The 21,165-nt window shown below is 38.0% G+C and overlaps 2 protein-coding genes across 2 annotated transcripts; both read left to right on the top strand.

Annotated features, from left to right (window-relative positions):
- The first annotated feature begins 8,880 nt into the window (after positions 1-8,880).
- LOC139641852 (olfactory receptor 6N2-like) lies at positions 8,881-9,819 on the top strand. Its single transcript, XM_071516467.1, has one exon. The coding sequence runs from the start codon at positions 8,896-8,898 to the stop codon at positions 9,817-9,819; it is 924 nt and encodes a 307-aa protein (XP_071372568.1). The 5' UTR covers positions 8,881-8,895.
- Positions 9,820-15,738: 5,919 nt separating this feature from the next.
- On the top strand, positions 15,739-16,671 carry LOC139641851 (olfactory receptor 6N2-like). Its single transcript, XM_071516466.1, has one exon. The coding sequence runs from the start codon at positions 15,739-15,741 to the stop codon at positions 16,669-16,671; it is 933 nt and encodes a 310-aa protein (XP_071372567.1).
- The last annotated feature ends 4,494 nt before the right edge of the window (positions 16,672-21,165 follow it).

Genomic DNA, 21,165 nt, shown 5'->3' with positions numbered 1-21,165 from the left:
CAACCGACAAAACACACAGAACCTGGCTTTTAATGAGGTGCTCTTCACAAGCACCTAATAACAGAGACAAGGGTCAACTGTGTGCCATTTGAATGGATAGAGGCCTCTCGTGGATGATGCACAGCCCTGTGCACTATCAGTGGTTTTAGGCAGTAACTCCCTGGGCCGGGGCTATTCAACTGGCGGCCCTGGGGCCGGGTCCGGCCCGCAAGGTAATTTGTACTGGCACTTTGAGTAGGCTACTTATTGCTTAAAAAAAAAAAGAAATTAGCCTAGTTAAAAAAAATAACTGAAGTTTGTAATTTTTGTATGATCCTGTGTCACAATTATTTCCCACTCCATTTGTCCCGCCTCACTGTGTCACAACTATCCCTGTTTGTCCCAGACCAATATATCTATGGGACCAATCAATATAAAAAAGTCATCCCTGGCTGACGCATGCTCTGCTCTCCACTCTCGCCTCTCCACGTGCTCTTCTTGGTGTCTGTGGTCCTGTTCTTGCTAGCATGTAGCCTGGTTAGTTAGGCAAAATGTCTCTTTCTACTTTACTACTAAAGTTGACTCAGAAAACAGGCAATTCGTGAATGGACAGAGAAGTATGTGTTTATAGCTGTCTGTGCGAGGCCCGTGTGTTATCGGTGTGTAAAGAATATAACTTGAGAAGACATTTTAAGACAACCCATGCTAACTTTGACACCACTTTCCCACTGGGCTCTGATGCTCGCCACCAGAAGATTTTGGGGCTAACCTCATGTTATGAGCAAAGACATCGCACCCTGTTTCGGGCTTTTACAGAGCAAGAGAGAGCTACATTGGCATCGCTACGAGTGGCATGGATATTAGGCAAAAAGAAAAAGCCGTTTACAGACGCAGAGACTGTCAAGGAGTGTATGCTTGCATCAATCGAGGAGGTGGTTACAGATGAGAAAACCCGAAACAGCTTGATTGATTCGATCAAGAAAATTCCATTATCAGACACTTCAACCACAAGGAGAGTAGAGGCCCTTGCATCGGACGTCTTCGAGACTCTTTTGGACAAACTGAGGATGTCGGAGGTGATGTCTCTAGCTGTGGATGAATCAACGGACAACAGCGATGTAGCACAGCTGTGCCTCTATGTTAGATTCTTTGATGCCGAATGCTTTCGGGAGGATCTACTTGGACTAATTCCTTTGGAGGGATACACGACCGGTGAGATAATATTTAATAAAATTGTCTCATTCTTTGAGGAAGTAGTTGGATTTGGAATGTATTAACATGCTGGTAACAGATGGTGCGCCCGCGATGGCGGACAGGACACGGGGACTGTCCGCTAGGTTGGCAGTTGTGGCTCCACAGCTGAGATCGCTACATTGCCTTGTCCACCAAAGCCTCTTGTGTGCCAAACTAAGTGGTGAGTTAAAAGAGACCATGGACTCTGTCATGGCAATTATTAACTTTATTCGTTGTACCTCCAGCTTACAGCACTGCCTTTTCCGCCAGTTGTTGTCAGACATGTCAGCTCAATATAATGATTTGCTCATCCACAATGACATTAGATGGCTTAGCAAAGGAAACATATTGAAACGATTTTGTGAACTAAGGGAGGAGATCCTGGCGTTTCTCCGTAATTCAAAGCAGAAAAAAGCCCATACTTTTCTGTCTCTAATGGAGATTGACGAGTTTTCCGCTGCTGTTTGCTTTTTGAGCGATGTTTTCCATCACTTGAACCAACTCAACATGGAGCTGCAGGGCAGAGATAAAACAGTCACGCAACTTGTGGAGAGACTCCATGCATTTCAAAGAAAGCTCACACTTTTTTCTGCTGATCTATGTCCAGGCAAAATGCTCCACTTCCCCACATTGCGCGAATCAGGCCTACAAATCACCAAGGTGATGACGGGATTTATAGACGCATTGAAAACCAACTTTGCCACTAGGTTTGATAATTTCAGTATCCCCACAAGTGATGAGATTTGTGAAGAACTCTTCTGTGTGAATGTTGAGGGAGAGTTTGCATTGAAACCAAAGGAGCTGGTAACATCGTTGAGTGAGGCGTCTTTACAACTCGAACTCATTGACATTCAGTCATCAGATGACCTGCGACAGTCATTCCAGCTGGCAGGTTCTGAAAAGTTCTGGACTCATGAAGTCAGCCACGAGAAATTCCCTCATTCAAGGGGTCTTGCGCTTTTTATCCTCACAATGTTTGGCTCAATCGTCATTCTCACACATGAATGCCATTAAAACTAATAATCGCGCATCCCTGACTGCCCAGCATCTGCACCACTGTATGGGTATTGCCCTGACAACGTATACACCTGACTTCACTTCTCTAGCTAAATCGAAAAAATGTAATTTCTCTCATTAGATGGCAAATGTTGACATATGACATATGTATATATGTAGTACATATGTTGGTAACAGGTATGTTAGTCAAGTTAGTAATAAGGGTTGATTTTTGAACAGGTTGTATGTTGCAGTTTGAATATTACTTACGTGTCTTGATATTCACTTAATAATGCCATATTATGCACTTAATGTAGCTATTGATGTGGTATGGCTCACCTGGACTGATTATTGAGGTGTCTGATGCAATTTCAATATAGAAATAATTTGCCTTGATAAAATACTATGCACTGATATGTTGTTATAATTCTATTCAATACCATACTATGCACTCATGTTTTGTTTTTGTTGGTACAGTTGTGTACTTAAGTGGATTTTGTCTGTTAGTTAAATGAGTGAAATTCTAAATGTCTGTGATATGGCACACCTGGACTTATTATTGAGGTGTGTAGCACCCAATAATGTAATAATTTCCAGAAAATGTAATAACACCTGAAAATGTAATAAAATTTGCACTTAACTTGATCGAAAATGTAATAAAACCCAGGTTAGGTTAAAGTGCAGACTTTGAGCTCCATACAGCCATATGCACATGGGCAGAAACTCAGGGACATGCAGCTACATCCTGGTCTTACTGAGTGGGTGATGGACTTGTAGCACCCAGGAATGTAATAATTTCCTGAAAATCTAATAATGCCTGAAAATGTAATAAAATTTGCACTTAACTTGATCGAAAATGTAATAAAACCCAATAATGTAATAACTTGACCAATAATGTAATAAAATGTCCTGACTGATATTGTAATAACATTTTACCGATAATGTAATAACGTTCAATATAATAAAACCCAATAATGTAATAACTTGACCAATAATGTAATAAAATGTCCTGACTGATATTGTAATACCATTTTTGCCGATAATGTAATACCTTTCAGGTGGGTCATTTTTTTTTTCAAAACTGATGATGTTCATTTTCAGTCCAGAGTTCTACATTTTTTTTTTTTGAAGAATTTAAGAATATTATATACATTGGATTTCAAATGAAAGAATGAGTATTAGGTTAAAGTGCAGACTTTGAGCACCATACCCATACCCATGCTGATTGGTCGTCCACCAGAGTGGATCTTAGATTAGACACCATCAGAAGATTTGTAAAAAGTAGAAACTTTTTGACTTTTACTCAATTGCACCCCCACGGATTATGATGGGGGGATCCAATCACAGATTTTCTAGTTTTAAAGGGGAGGCCTGACCAAAAAAGTTTGAGAACCACTGCTTTAACTTAAGTATAATTTCTGGGTACATTTTACACCCCTGGTGATTTATTTCCTGATAAGGCAAAGTTAGCATCACTTTGTGTTGAGAATGGTACTGTCAAATTTCTGTGAGCCTACAGCCTAATTGTTTTGGCAAGCGCGGGAAAAGAACACAACTGCTGAGCGCCTGTCAATATTACGTGGTAGAGACAGAAACAGATTTAATTCTATGAATATGCTACGTTGAGTAAAGAAGCCAAACTTAACCATACTTGTTTTATATGTTTATTTCGTTACAATAGCCCACAGAACAGAATGTTGAACTTAACATGACATGACAGGGCAATTCAATCTAATCGAAACAGCCATTTAGGCTACAGTAACTTCTCCTCAACTACTCTCCTCAACAACGATCTCAGTTTAGCTCCACTAGAGCTCCACCTAGTGGCCAAAATGATTGGCTGTTCGTTATATTATTTTGACTTAATGAGGAACACGCAGAACGACAATGTCAACTATGTCATTTTGAAGTATGACAGTATATGTCAACTGACCACTATGTCACTTGACATAGAGGATGATGTCAATTTGACATTGAAAGTGACATAATAACCCTTTATGACCAGGTGGAACAAACATTTATGACTGGTTATGTATGTTTATGTCAGCTGTCATGTAGTGCGTATGTAGGTGTTATGAATGCTTATGTATACCCCCTTCAAATGAAGTGTTACCGAAAGCATGTCCCTGAGTTTCTGCCCATGTGCATATGGCTGTATGGAGCTCAAAGTCTGCACTTTAACCTAATAGTCATTCTTTCATTTGAAATCCAATGTATATAACATTCTTAAATTCTTAAAACACAAAATGTAGAACTCTGGACTGAAAATGAACATCATCAGTTTTGAAAAAAAACTAAAGACCCACCTGAAAGGTATTACATCGGTAAAAAAGTTATTACAATATCAGTCAGGACATTTTATTACATTATTGGTCAAGTTATTACATTATTGGATTTTATTACATTTTCGATCAAGTTAAGTGCAAAATTTATTACATTTTCAGGCGTTATTACATTTTCAGGAAATTATTACATTATTGGGTTCTACAAGGCTGCCAGTAATATTCTTTTATCATGATAGGTTGAAACTAAATTAGGATTATAACCAAACAGAAACAAGGCTGGACAGAAAGGTAGAGATTTAGAGAAAAATTCCCCCAACAATTCAGCCACAAATGTCCATAGATGCCTAACCGGGTTACAAAACCAAAACATATGGGAGATATTTCCTACAGCATAGGCACAACACTCCTTCCATAAAGACTAGCGTAAAGAGAAGACCATTTTGATAAATTATTTCTGATTGGGATTGAGGACAGAGCATTTTCTTTTACAATACGGGAGAGACTAGGTCAAATTTGAATGCCAAGATAGATGAAGCCTTTGGAATCAAAGGAGAGAGGGGGTGGTAAAGATACTAGCATAGCAGTGGAGTTGAGTGGCATAATAGCAGTCTTAGTCCAATTGATTTTATAGCCAGAGAGGATACCAAATTCATTGATTAGTTTTAATAGGTGGGGGAGTGAATTTGAAATGTCTGAGAGATAAAGTAAAATATCATCAACGTATAGCGAAATTTGATGTGTTGTGTCTTTGATGATGATGGGAGATATTAATTGGTTTTGTCTAATTGATTGGGCAAGAGGTTCAAGGAAGAGGGCAAAAAAACTGGGAGAGAGAGGGCAACCCTATCTGGACAACGTAAAGTCAGACGCACCCGGGTGACCTGTTTGAACACGTGCAGTGGGACCATCATAGAGTGTGCGGACCATTTTATTTTGCATTTTGTAAAATAAAAGCACATATTCAGAGCTTCCATGTTCAAGTTAGGCTACTAAATGATAAATGGACATACTAACAACACACTGATCACTGATATCTGATCACTAATATGACAGATTAGGATGAATAGGATTAATTATTTGTCCTTACCTAGTGACAGTAATGTGTCTAGTACAATCCAATGGGAGCCTAAAGAAGGGAAATATGCCAGAATCTGCACTGCACTCACATTAACTCTCTGAGTGTTGAGGAGTGTTATAAATTGCTGATTAAAAAGTGTTACCATTTACAAATGCCTTTAATACAGTTTGGAGAGCAATTTTAGGTTTCACTTTCATTGTAGTGACGCTGACTTTGCTAGCGCTTAGACCCTCAAGTGGCGACAGGCAGTATAACCGGTATGGCCGGTGTTGAGGGAAACACATGTGCACATTTCGTCACGTGGTGTAACACAGTGTTGTCATTTGTGCAGAGCACTTGGTTTGATGCAACAGATATCCCTAATGAGCATGTGACAGAATCGTTGTGATTTAGGAATGAGATCGCATAGAGGTATGAATCCAGATCGCGTTTTTAATACGATTAATCGTGCAGCCCTATCAATATGTCAGTCAATCTCTAGCCAACTCCTACATCCTGTGGGGAGAAAATGAAGACCTGAAGAACATTAACAGGTCTAAGCACTATTATCATATCTTCCTCCTGATTAAGTGGTTGTTATTACTGCCATCACCACAAGTCCACAGGGCTTAGTTTTGGGCAGCTGGTATACACAACTTCTATACCAGTTGTGCCCACACTTTTTCATCTACTGTTGTGACTCATCTGGTTAGATCTACTACAAAAGTCAAAATATGTTGCTTACCTAGTCTCCCTACATGATGATGACAGTGCACTGAGAGGGTGGCATTGAGAGGTGCTATTGTGCTTAAAAAAGTGAAGCCCGAATATAAGACGACCCTGATTATGAAAAAAATCTTGTTTTTAACAACGAAAAGCATTTTTTGGCAAGAATTGGCGCCATCTGCTGTTGTGAATATGTAATAACAGTTAAAAGCCTGTCTTACCAACTCAACTCGACTCGACTCTACTCACCTTTTTTGGTTTTCCATTGGGCAAGTACCAGGTACCAGGTACCATATTACCTGGTACCTGGTATCTGGTACCTTTTTTGGTAGCACCTCGAGGTTCCAAGCAAGCTGAGGCGATACCAAAAGGTGACGTGAAAACACTGCAGACTACTGATTGGTCAGAGAGAATCGTCATCATTGCACGACAAGGGACATCCTGCACAAACCCGCCATATTTAAATTTTTTAACTTAATTTAACTTCACTTAATTTTAACTTAATTAACTACTATTAAATAACGCTAGGTTAGCTTACCCTCTTGCTTCGCCTTTGAGCAACCAGAGTCGTCTCATCGTCTGAGCTTTGATGTAGGATTTCTCAAACGCTCTGTTTTTTTCATCAGTCTTTTGTCTTGCTGCCTTCAGCCTCTTCTGAAATAAAATCTGTCTCCTTGCTGTGACTAACAGCCAGCCTTCGATACCATGCAGTGGAAAAGGGGCATTAGTCAACCAAAACATGACATGTCACAACCACAACCAGTGCTTAAATGGTGGAAGGCACTTTTAAGCTGTTAAACTTGATAAAATGGCTAGATATAGGTAGTTCCAGAATTCCAATCTCATACAAAGCTACACTACTAGTAATTTCCTGACATATGAGCTCACCAGCCTCTCTAACGTCTTGAGCCACATTAACAAAGGCAATGGGCCCAACTGCAAAGACCAGAACTTTAGCTCGCCTAGTAACCTTGATCTCTCTATGTCCTCAATGCCTCCAAGTAGCTGCTGTCGTATCTCCTGAACCTGCTCCCTGTCATTCAGATTTATATCATACCATCTCCCAAGACTTCTGACAAGCTTCTCTAGAACTGTTGGTATAGCTGCCTCATCTGTGTGAAACCTTTTGGCTGCCAGCTTCCCCTTTCAGTAACTGGCCACTCTATTGGGCCCTCTTCAGTCATGTCAATGTCAGTGTCTGTTATTGTTTTACCTTCCTGTGAGTCAACTTGTGTCCCTGCTTACACAGACTGGGGTATTGGTACAAACGGGCATTGGTAACATTTTATTTCACTAGTGCACTGTTGACTCTCTATAACTTTAATATAATATTTAATATCATTTCTTACATATGGAATTGTTTTATCAGTCTAGTAACTGTTATATAACCCTAAACAACCAAGCTTTTTATGTGGCTAAACTTAAACCTAACCCTAACCCTAACCCATTCCTTTCATGTGGCTCTACTTTTTTGTCTTTTTGCTTTGTCCATTACATACCCTGGATGTCACCAAGCTCCTGTACCCCTAATGACAGTGGGAATTGCACCGTATGAACTTGGAAGCTGTGTGGAAAACTGACTCATAGCCAACAAGTTTGGCGTGCACAAATGCACTGTAAAGTTTGTGTACCTATTTTGGAAGAGCTTGGTGCTGGTTGCGTAAGATTTAGTCAAGGTACCCACATTGGTACAATGCTGCGCAGCGCTTTGAAAATGTGCACCACATCCCTCAAATATACCTGTCCCGCTGCCTTCAGATGGCTACAGGGATTGCATCAACCAAAGGAGAAGGCCTCATACATTCATGTGGTTTCACATTATTTACCTGTTCACTTGTACGGCGGGATTCGGACAAAGAGGGTGAGTAGGGCTCCGATATTTTCTGTTGACCGTCACGTCTTGCTTTGATTATTCCAGTCTTTTTGTTTAATAAACAGTATAAAACGCATCCAGACTTCAGTATGGATTTGTTTGAACACGTCACAGTTAAGAGCCTACTTAGCCTCTTAGCAGCCTTTTTCATTAAAAGTAGTCGCTACACCAAATAAAGCCAAGAAAATAGCACAGAACGCCAGCACTTGCGCTAAAATGTGGTCTGAGTAGGCAGGATCGCAAGCACAATTTTCAATACCAAAATTGCACTGTACCACACGATTAATATTGACACTCCATTTTGGTGCGAGCAATGTCATGGCGAGCCACGAAAAGGTCACTGTGCATGATCTGCGCTGGCATGAAAATAGGACCCTTCATCTCAAGAAAAAATTACATGTGGACCCACCCTTGTCCAAAACCAACGAAGTTTCAGGCCTCCCAATTTTGTTGAAGTTGCTGACATATTGGAAGGTCCTGGTCCTGAGTGTTTAATGAGATCCATGGAGGGTGAAACAGTCTATTTAATACATTCCACATACTCGGACAGTTCACTTTCTGAATTCTGGAGATGACTGAGGAGAAGACACACTAAGTGCATTTCAAGGTCAGGTAACTGTGAATGAATAATGCTATCCAATACAGGCTATACATTGATGTAGTATTATATGTTAGTAAGTAACTGAATTAGGGCGATTAACTGATTAACTTTTTTATTTATTGACATTTAGTTATTCACAGCCTCAATGGAAGATGAATTAAATGTAACATATATAACTCTCGGAGGGCATGTTGAAGTGCACAAATACAGAATACTTTATTTTGTGATCTTGTTTACAGTATATATCCTGATAATCTGCAGTAATTCCATTATTGTATACCTAATCTGTTTTCACAAAAGTCTCCATGAGCCAATGTACATTTTCATTGCAGCTTTGTTACTGAACTCTATTCTTTACAGCACAGCTATCTACCCAAAGCTTTTGATTGACTTTCTATCTGAAAAACAGATCATATCTTATCCAGCCTGTCTCTTTCAAAGTGTTATATATTACTCTTTTGGTGGATCAGAGTTCTTACTGTTGTCAGCCATGGCTTATGACAGGTATGTGTCTATATGTAAACCTCTGCAATACCCAACTATCATGACAATAACAACAGTCAAAATTATTCTGGTGTTAGCTTGGCTTTTGCCTGCTGGTGAGGTTACAGGGACAATTTCATTGAATGCTAATGAAAAACTCTGTAAATATATTTTGAATGGAATCTTTTGTGACAATGCAATTTATAAACTTCAGTGTGTGAGCTCAACAGCTCAAAATATATTTGGTGTGGTCATTTTGCTAAATATTGCACTTTTACCTATGCTTTTCATAGTTTTTACATACACAAGGATACTTACAATTATCTACAATAGTTCTAAAGATGTCAAGAAAAAAGCTGCTCAGACATGTCTACCTCACCTGCTGGTTTTAATCAACTTTTCCATCTTGTGTACATATAATATTGTTAAAAATAGACTGGAATATGATTTGTCAAAAACTGTACATTTAATAATGACTTTACAACTGGTTGTATATCATCCTCTCTTAAATCCAATCATATATGGACTCGCAATGAAAGAAATTTCCAAACACCTCAAGACGTTGTTCTGTCAAGCGAAATACTGATAACGTATGTACAGCAATTTCTTATGTAATAATCATGCATTATTATTCAAAGGCATTTCAGATAGCCATTTGATTCTACAATTAATACACAGTAAAAAGTATGAACATCTCCCACAAAATAATGACTAATATATTTGCTACACTTAAAATTGTGATTACTTGCAAAATTACACCTTTTTATTCTATCAAGCTTCCCTATCTTCTTACAGGGATAAGTGAGAAGTGATTTAACAGTCAACAGTAAAATGCATTAAGGCTTAAAACATGTCAATCCTAACCTTGAGCACAAAATTGACATTTATTTTTGTACATTTTTAATGATGAGTAAATAAAATGATATTCAAAGAACAAAAGTTTTTTTCTGGTGCTCACTGTCAATGTGATGTAGTTGAGATTGTAAGGTCTGTATTTTATTGACATGGTGCACTACCGTATGGTAGGCCTACATAGTGCTCCACATATTATTTTACAGATTTTGAATAGACAATATAATGAATTGAAAATAGCAAATGTTTCTTATTATTTATGATCTTAGCAGTTCTCTGCTGATCTGTTGGGTTCTGCCATTGAACAAACACCTGCTAACTTAAGAGAGAGTGGTATTTTAGTTCCTCAAGCTGGGGCTTTGGGACCTGTGTGTTTTGCCCCTGAATGGAACAATTGAATGCCTAGGGTAGGGCTATTCAATTAGTTTGGAATGGGGGCCAGTTCATGAAAAGGATCCCAAATGAGGGGCCTGAGAAATATGGCTTGAAATATGAGTAATCACATTAACAGCTACAGATACAGTAAAGTACAACAACATAGGAGTGCATATATTGTATTTTGTAAATGCATAACAACAACATCAGTGCATTGTTTTGTATCAAGACACATAGGCCAAACGCATTTCTACATTCAAATGGCAATATACACCATGTTCAGAAATCAGTCCAGGTGAGCCATATCACAGACATTTAGAATTTTACTCATCTAACTAACAGACAACATCCACTTAAGTGCACACAACTGTACCAACAAAACTTGACAGTCCCTTAATTGGCCTCTCTTGACAATGTTGATACAGTTTTGATACAGTACAAATTGTTGTTCTCAGAAACATCAAACTGTTCCTCTGCTCCACCTACTGGCTAGAAGCAGAAACACTGCTAAGGAGATTTGATGACTGAATACAAACAGGGCTTTTCATTCTAGTGTTTTTTCCTTCCTCTTTTTTTCTTCTAAATTAGAAATAACAATAGTAAAATAGACTGCCCCCAAATAAGTCCACACACATGGACTACTACTCACATTTGCCCATGGAATCTATATTGAAATTGCATCAGACACCTTGTAGCACCCAATAATGTAATAATTTCCTGAAAATGTAATAACGCCTGAAAATGTAATACAATTTGTACTTAACTATATCGAAAATGTAATAAAACCCAATAATGTAATAACTTGACCAATAATGTAATAAAATGTCCTGACTGATATTGTAATAACATTTTACCGATAATGTAATAACTTTCAATATAATAAAACCCAATAATGTAATAACTTGACCAATAATGTAATAAATTGTCCTGACTGATACTGTAATAACATTTTTACGTTTATTTTTATATTTCATGATTGGAAATATAAACTCTAAGCTTTATGTAGAATTTGAAATTTACAACAGATGGCAAGTGGAACATTGTTATCAGGCAAAGATGCATTAAACTAAAATCCCTATCAATGGGAAATGAACCGGCCCATACCCATGCTGATTGGTCATTGTGCAAGGATCGTCCATTAGACCAGAGTGGATCTTAGATTAGACACCATCAGAAGATTTGTAAAAAGTAGAAACTTTTTGACTTTTACTCAATTGCACCCCCACGGATTATGATGCGGGGATCCAATCAAAGATTTTCTAGTTTTAAAGGGGGGGCCTGACCAAAAAAGTCTGAGAACCACTGCTTTAACTTAAGTATAATTTCTGGGTACTTTTCACACCCCTGGTGATTTATTTCCTGATAAGGCAAAGTTAGCATCACTTTGTGTTGAGAATGGTACTGTCAAATTTCTGTGAGCACACAGCCTAATTGTTTTGGCAAGCATGGGAAAATAACACAACTGCTGAGCGCCTGTCAATATTACGTGGTAGAGACAGGAACAGATTTAATTCTATGAATATGCTACGTTGAGTAAAGAAGCCAAACTTAACCATACTTGTTTTATATGTTTATTTCGTTACAATATCCCACAGAACAGAACGTTGAACTCAACATGACATGACAGGGCAAGTCAATCTAATCGAAACAGCCATTTAGGCTACAGTAACTTCTCCTCAACTACTCTCCTCAACAACGATCTCAGTTTAGCTCCACTAGAGCTCCACCTAGTGGCCAAAATGATTGGCTGTTCGTTATATTATTTTGACTTAATGAGGAACACGCAGAACGACAATGTCAATTGTCATAAAGTACTATGTCATTTTGAAGCAGAAAGTGTCATAACATATCAGTATGACAGTATATGTCAACTGACCACTATGTCACTTGACATAGAGGATGATGTCAATTTGACATTGAAAGTGACATAATAACCCTTTATGACCATGTGGAACAAACATTTATGACTGGTTATGTATGTTTATGTCAGCTGTCATGTAGTGCGTATGTAGGTGTTATGAATGCTTATGTATACCCGCTTCAAATGAAGTGTTCCCGAAAGTTGTTTTGTTGGATTGTGGTTGTTTTCATGAGGCAGTGTATTGTTGGAAATCTGTGGTATAGAGAGTGAAGAGGAAGATTTAGGGAACAGTTACCTGGCTCCCCAGTGCTTCTCAGAAGCTTATCTGACCTGGAATGGTCTCCCAAGGAGGAAGTCCATCACCCACTCAATAAGACCAGGATGTAGCTGCATGTCCCTGAGTTTCTGTCCATGTGCATATGGCTGTATGGTGCTCAAAGTCTGCACTTTAACCTAATACTCATTCTTTCATTTGAAATCCAATGTATATAACATTCTTAAATTCTTAAAAAAAAAAAAAAGTAGAACTCTGGACTGAAAATGAACATTATCAGTTTTGAAAAAAAAAATGACCCACCTGAAAGGTATTACATTATCAGCAAAAATGTTATTACAATATCAGTCAGGACATTTTATTACATTATTGGTCAAGTTATTACATTATTGGGTTTTCTTATATTGAAAGGTATTACATTATCAGTAAAATGTTATTACAATATCAGTCAGGACATTTTATTACATTATTGGTCAAATTATTACATTATTGGGTTTTATTACATTTTTGATCAAGTTAAGTGCAAATCTTATTACATTTTCAGGCTTTATTACATTTTCAGTAAATTATTACATTATTGGGTGCTACAGGCTCGACCAGACGTTTAAATGTCTGGTCAAAATCATTCTGTAAGTAATAATTCTCGCCCTGCCTATATTTCCCTGTCACGGGTGGCTGTCTGTTGCTTTAACAAGCTTAAATCTCTTTGATGGGCTCATGACTAGAGCCGGGGTAATTGCACCAATCATAAGTAAGCATATCACCCCACGTGGGTGGGTGTTTTATTGTTTGGCCGCATATTGCAAAGTTTTGAATGGCCTACGTTATCATCGGACCTATATGATGGAGATGAAAAGGTTAGAGAAGCAAGCTGACTGTCTGTCCCTCTCTCTCTCTCTGTCTCTCTCTCTCTCTGTCTGTCTGTCTGTCTGTCAGTCTCTCTCTCTCTCTCTCTCTCTCTCTCTCTCTCTCTCTCTCTTATGTTTTCGGTGCCGTTTGTTTGTTTGTCTGTTTGTTTGTCTGTTAGCAGGATTACGGAAAAACTACCGGCCCGATTATCATTTTTTTAAACTTCGTGGAAGGGTGTAGCATGGGCCAAGAAAGAACCCATTAAATTTTGGAGTGGATCCGGATCCGACTCACGAACAAGCAATAATAGCACGAACCTTGGTGGAGATCTGCGCTCTCCGAGCGCCCTTCTAGTTCAAAATGCATTGTTTGATCATTGTAATCTGTGTTTAAACTCTGGAATCAAATATGGTCAAAATATGTGCTTGGGTCACATGCATACCTAATAGTAACATCAGGTACCTGCAGTGTTTTGAGGGAATATAGGCCTACATATTTTACCTTTCCACAAATCAATAAGTAATTTAGAAAAATGTCAGCTGTGCATTAAGCTTTGTAAAAGACACTTACAGCTCAGTAAGATAAGCATGAGAAGAATTACATATTTGATTACACTTTTTTCTCCTTTTCTGTAATTTTTTATTCTCACTATATTTAGTTGGTTTACTGGCTCACTTTGATTTAGCTACACAGCATTGATATGACTGTAAGCGTTCCGCCTGAGGATGAGTGTATTGGCCAACTGTTTCAAAGGTTATCAATTAATTTAATATCGAATATAATAATTAACAGGCATATAAAGTATAATATTGCTGCTGAATGATAGGCTACTGATAAAACTGAATTACTGTTACCGATAAAACTGAATAGGTTACTTGGGTTTGAGCTCTATATGCACATCCGTGCACGTGCACATGGACTCAAATAAATCTGCATGCGCACAAAGTCCGGTTTTACCAAGATGAAAATCTGGCAACCCTACAGGCTACCATAGGCACATGTGGATTATGTAGATAAATATCCAGTTGTGTGGTGCTGAGCTGACTACCACTAGTGGTCAGATGGACACTGCTGTGCTAGCTTGGATTGACACTTGAATTGGCTCATAGTTTTGTGATCAGATGCCTAAGCTACAGTTAAATTCTTAATTGTTCCCCAACACAAAATGGCTTGTCAGTGGCTTGTAAATTAAATGTCTCTTGTGTCGGCCAGTTAGCTATATAATGAAGTATATCCATGTCAGGTTCATCCTCTCATTCAGCTCTTTTTATTTGGGCCGCTTCAACTTGAGACAGTTTCCCTGTGTAAGAAAATGTGTTTTAAAAAGTAAATTTTGAATAGGTACCTCTATGTTTTCCCAATGCGTAGGCCATGGCATGAAGATTTTTGTGACTATGGCTATTATTTAAAATGGAAAAAATATCAGCCTTCTAAGAGAAGAAGATGACAAGTGAGATAATTTGCTTCTTAAAATATGTTACGCTTAAAGTTAAGTTTCCATATCTAACATAGACAGAAGTAGTTTATTATTATGTCATAATTATGAGTTTGTGAATTATGTAGAATGATTTTTTAATTGTATTTAATCTGGTTTCTTTTGCAGTAATGAGACAAATGATGAGTGATGAGCACATACTGTATATCATATATAGCCTTTAAAGTCTTATGTGTTCATTGGTAACTCAATCTCTCTGTTGATCTTTTTCACAACCTGAACTGTTAATGGCGATGTATTGCCTTTTTTTGTTATATTTTTATTCACCATACAATTTGATGAGCATCTGCTGCTCTGTGGCCTTGAACATCAAGTATCTCTTATTTACATTGTTAATCGAAGTGCTCCATGGTTGACATCTCGGCCTGTGTTTTAAAGTTGTGAACACACATATCTTGATAAAACAGACTTGAGTTGGACTGATTACATTAGCTGGAAGTTTGGTTTTGTGGAACTGTGTTTGTTAGGTTAACTCAAGCCAGGCTTTTCTTAGCCTCCTTTGTGGAATTGGTCTCAAGTGGAGGTATAAAGATCCACAGAGAAGAAGACTGTCACATAAAAACTGACAACACTCAACACATTCAGTGCACTTCCTGAAGAATGTGTCTTCACAGCCGTCAGAGTCAGAGTGCATTTAAAAATCAGGTAAGTCTGAATGGAATAAACACAAATTGCTGGTACTTGTATTTACAAATATTATTAACCGCATTCAAAGTTGACAGTTTTTTATGTGTCATGCATGATTCTCATTCAGTGTTCATCCCTTTGATTTCAATAGACATCCAAGATTTCTCCCTTCATGGCGGATGGGTTAAATACAACATACCTAACTCTAGGAGGGTATGTAGACGTACACAAGTATGGCTATTTTTATTTTGTGTTCATGCTAACAATCTTTATTTTCATTATTTGCAGCAATTCAGTAATTGTGTACCTAATCTGTGTTCACAGAAGCCTCCATGAGCCTATGTACATTTTCATTGCGGCTTTATTAATGAATTCTGTTCTTTTCAGCACAACTTTCTACCCAAAGCTTTTGATTGACTTCCTGTCTGAAAAACAGATCATATCGTACCCCTTCTGTGTTTTTCAATCTTTTCTTTATTACTCTTTTGGTGGATCAGAATTCTTCTTGTTAACAGCCATGGCATTTGATAGGTATGTATGCATCTGTAAACCACTGCAATACCCTACTATCATGAGAACAGCAACTCTCAAACTTATTCTGGTTTTAGCTTGGCTTTTACCGGCCTGTGAACTGGCAGGCTCAGCCCTTTTGGCAACTAGACAAAAACTCTGCAAGTTTCTTTTGATTCAAAAAGTTAATTGTGATTTGTATTCAGTTGCAAAACTTACTTGTGGAGACACAACAGAGATGAATGTATATGGTTTGCTGATGGTGATAAATCTCATCTTTATACCTATGTTTTTTTTACTGTTCACGTACACAAAAATCCTGATCATCATTCTCAAAAGTTCAAAAAAGAAAAAGAAAAAAGCTCTCCAGACATGTTTGCCCCATCTGGTGGCTTTTATCAACTTTTCCATGTTGTCTGGATATGAAGCTATCAAAATCAGAGTTGAAACATCTATACCGCAGATGGCTAATTTCATTTTGAATTTATTGTTGATTTCTTGTTCTTCTGTTTTTAACCCAATTATATATGGGCTGAAAATGAAAGAAATTTCTAAACAGGTAAAGAGCCTGCTCTGCCAAGACAAAGTAAATTAATATACCAACTCAAGATGTTACATTCTTTCAATGCTCATTGTGTATTGATGTAATATGTCCCTTTTGGATACATTTCATGTAGAGATTTGTTCTTGGTTCATCATAAGAAGTATTGACATGTCCAAGGAAAAATAATCACCGCTGTACATCTCTTTTTTCTTTTTTAAAATATATTCATTATGATGCATGTTTGGAAAATGGCAAATATTTGATGGCATTTTAGCATATTGGTCTTTGCATTTTTTTTTTTTAAATGCTGCTTTTATTCATCAAACAATAATGGTTTAATTTTGCCCAAAAGAGTGCACAACTAATAGGAGAATTTTTGTATTTTGTCATATCATACTATATACTATATTTATTTTATTGGCACAAGTTAGACACTATATATAATTTCACCTCTTTTCACAATGCTTTCATTCTGATAATAAGCATAAAAAAATGTTAAAATAAAGCGGTATTCTATGAATATACATGTTTCTGGTTTTCATTGCCAATATAAGCTACCAGCTTTGTACTTTATCACTATGGTGTTCTGTGTAGGGTAAATTGCAGGGGCGTTAGGATTTCAGAACATCCGGGGCTCAGCCCAGAGGAAGTCACAGAACCATAGTGGGGGGTCCGGGGGCATCCTCCCCGGGAGAATTTTTTAAAAATTTCAACAGCAAAATGCATCAATCTGGTGTAATTTGACATGAACATACATGGGTGTAAATGAAGCAGCATAGTAAACAGTTTGAGCAGCAGTCTGTACAGGCCAACAGTGATACAGTATACTGTAGTCTGTCTGTCTCTCTCTTCAGGCCGGCCTCCTGAATTCTTCTCTTGACACTTATTTGTCTCCTCCCCTCATCTCTCTTTGTCTCTGTCTCCTCCTCTCTCTTGTTCATTTCAGGTTTTGCAAAAATTGAACAGAGACACAGTTATCAATTAATATATAAAACTTTAAATATAAACATAGAAGAAAAAGTTCGGAAATTTGTGTTTGGTAGATTATTTCTCTGTTGTAACAATGCTTCTTGGCAATACATTTTATACCGTTGGAAAGCCTGTTTATTTCCCTTTTAAATGGTGCTCCATTTGTAAGGAACATGCATTTGTGGGATGAGCAGCACAGCTGAGTATGTGGGTTGCACTCATGAAAACAGGTTATTCTGCTGTTGCTATTGACTCTTGTTTTGAGCTTCCGGTACCCCCAGGTGCTGACAATCAGGTACCTGATTGGCACCTGCACTGGAACCTGAACATGTGGAGGAACGTTATGTTCAGCGATGAGTCCAGATTCTGCCTACGGAAGTTGGATCGTAGGGTCAAAGTGTGGAGAAGACGGGGAGAACGCTATGCTGATTGCTGCACCAATAGAGTAACACCTTTTGGTGGAGGCAGTGTGATGGTGTGGGGCGGCATCTCCATCACTGGAAAAACGAGGCTTGTCATTATTGGAGGCAATCTCAATGCAGAGAGATATCGAGATGAGATTCTGCAACCAGTGGCAATCCCATATCTCCACAGTCTGGGACCGAACTCCATCCTCCAAGATGACAACACTCGCCCCCACAGTGCGGGGTTTATCAGAGACTACCTCCAGAATTTGTGAGTAGAGAGAATGGAATGGCCTGCCAACAGTCCTGACCTCAACCCAATTGAACACTTATGGGATCAGCTTGGGCGTGCTGTTCGTGCTAGAGTGACCGACACAACCACTTTGGCTGACTTGCGACAAATCCTGGTTGAGGAGTGGAATGCCATCCCACAGCAGTGTGTGACCAGGCTGGTGACCAGCATGAGGAAAAGGTGCCAGGCTGTTGTGGCTGTGTACGGTTCTTCCACACGCTACTGAGGCTCCTGACTGTTTGTTAAATTAATAAATTGTAAAATTGCCAATATGTCTTGTTTCTTCCTTGTTACTGATAGACTTCAATCATCCAATCCACCAAACAACACCAAACAAGAGTCAATAGCAACAGCAGAATAAGCTGTTTGGCATTGGCAGAGAAGATTTGGCAAATTTTACATGAGCGCAACCCACATACTCAGCTGTGCTGCTCATCCCACAAATGCATGTTCCTTACAAATGAGGCACCATTTAAAAGGGAAATAAACAGGCTTTCCAACGGTATAAAATGTATTGCCAAGAAGCATTGTTACAACAGAGAAATAATCTACCAAACACAAATGTCCGAACTTTTTGTTCGATGTTTATATGATGTACAGTATGTGCTCCTCACTCCTCATCTGTTTCTACCGTAAAAAAAGATCCAATCCGATTGTAATCCAGTGAGTTATATGTAATCAAAAGTTATATTTCCATATATTTCACTACCTATATCACTATATTACTAGTAAGTAAAGTTTATTTGTATAGCACCTTTCACAGATACAGAATCACAAAGTGCTTTACAATATTAAAAGTAGCAATAACAACAGACAGTACAGTGCCTACATATTAAAATAACAGCAACAATAGATACTACAACCTAATAGTGAGCTACTTTGGTTTGTTTGTTACGTATGGAAACTTAACTTTAAGCATAACTCATTTTAAGGAGTAAATTATTTAACCTGTGATGTCCTTCTGTTAGGAAGCTGATATTTTCAATGCCACATCAAAGATCACCATGAAAAGCCTAATCCATTCTGAATGGCTGGAGGAGTCTACCAGCATAGTAAAATATACAGAGGCACAAATTAAAAATTACATTTTTAAACTTTTTCTCAAGTTTAATGGAAACAATGTCTTAAGTTGAAAATAATATAGATGTTTCATGTGAAAAGAATTATTTTTTGCATTTAATGTTAAGCAGCCCACATAAGTAGACCTGAATGGGAGGATTCAGTAACTAACTGACTAACCAGCTGACTGGAGAGAAATAGTAACATTTTGTTTACAGTGATCCAATATTATATTGAAGATGTTGAGCTAAAAAAAACTAACCGTGAAGCTATGAACCAAGTGTCAGTCCAAGCTAACACTCCAGTGTCCATCTGGCTGCCTGTTAGTCAACTCGCCACCACACAGCTGCCTGATTTCTGCTGTCTTTCCAGATATGGATAATCAATCACTTGATTAAACTAACCTATAACATATTTTACGTTTCTTCCTCTTTTGAAAACGTGAAGAAGATCCATAACCTGTCTTGTCTTTTCCTGACATTGTGTTTCCTGGCTGTAGCCCACCTTGCCTTCTCTGATCTAGACTAGGACCGACCGACCGATTAAAATCATCCATAACGTAGCCTATTGCTAGTTCGACTCAAACTACACGATGACAGATTGGCAGAGCCCCCTACCAAACAGACACACATAGCAAGCAGCGACAGGTGAGTTTGATTTGTGTCCCGGCATGTACCCAAAGCCGGGCTTCACAGCTGGCTAACGTAAAATAACCGGCCCGCTCTGACTACTAACTCGAACTTACCCCGCAGAAATCTTGAACAATGTAAAACTTCACTGAGGACATATTAACTGATCAAAAATATTCAGGGCTAATCTCAAAATATTCGGGGCTTAAGCCCCAAAGAAAGACCCTGGCGATGCCACTGGTAAATTGTAAAATTTGTCTACAGATTCTTAATTCAAATGTCAAATGTCTGATACAATTTCTTTTTTTTCTTTTTTTTATATTTTATTTTAAAGCTTTGTAGCACCCAATAATGTAATAATTTAAAGTAATAGTAATGTAATAAAGCCTGAAAATGTAATAAGATTTGCACTTAACTTGATCAAAAATGTAATAAAACCCAATAATGTAATAATTTGACCAATAATGTAATAAAATGTCCTGACTGATATTGTAATAACATTTTACTGATAATGTAATACCTTTCAATATAAGAAAACCCAATAATGTAATAACTTGACCAATAATGTAATAAAATGTCCTGACTGATATTGTAATAACATTTTTGCCAATAATGTAATACCTTTCAGGTGGGTCATTTTTTTTTTCAAAACTGATGATGCTCATTTTCATTCCAGAGTTCTACTTTTTTTTTTTTTAAGATTTTAAGAATGTTATATACATTGGATTTCAAATGAAAGAATGAGTATTAGGTTAAAGTGCAGACTTTGAGCACCATACAGCCATATGCACATGGACAGAAACTCAGGGACATGCAGCTACATCCTGGTCTTATTGAGTGGGTGATGGACTTCCTCCTTGGGAGACCATTCCAGGTCAGATAAGCTTCTGAGCAGCACTGGGGACCCCAGGTAACTGTTCCCTAAATCTTCCTCTTCACTCTCTATACCACAGATTTCCAACAATACACTGCCTCATGAAAACAACCACAATCCAACAAAACAACTTTCGGGAACACTTCATTTGAAGCGGGTATACATAAGCATTCATAACACCTACATACGCACTACATGACAGCTGACATAAACATACATAACCAGTCATAAATGTTTGTTCCACATGGTCATAAAGGGTTATTATGTCACTTTCAATGTCAAATTGACATCATCCTCTATGTCAAGTGACATAGTGGT

This window comes from Centroberyx affinis, unplaced genomic scaffold (genome assembly GCF_046629955.1).
Source record: "Centroberyx affinis isolate AG114_WGS23_722 - 3 ecotype Tasmania unplaced genomic scaffold, CSIRO-AGI_Caff_v1 ptg000405l_1, whole genome shotgun sequence".
NCBI lineage: Eukaryota > Metazoa > Chordata > Actinopteri > Beryciformes > Berycidae > Centroberyx > Centroberyx affinis.
The sequence above is the reverse complement of the archived record's forward strand: the minus strand, read 5'-3'. Positions and strand labels throughout refer to the sequence as shown.

Bases quoted from the DNA above. Each gene is read 5' to 3' on its own strand.
- LOC139641851 (XM_071516466.1), top strand. From the start codon at position 15,739: ATGGCGGATGGGTTAAATACAACATACCTAACTCTAGGAGGGTATGTA.
- LOC139641852 (XM_071516467.1), top strand. From the start codon at position 8,896: ATGGAAGATGAATTAAATGTAACATATATAACTCTCGGAGGGCATGTT.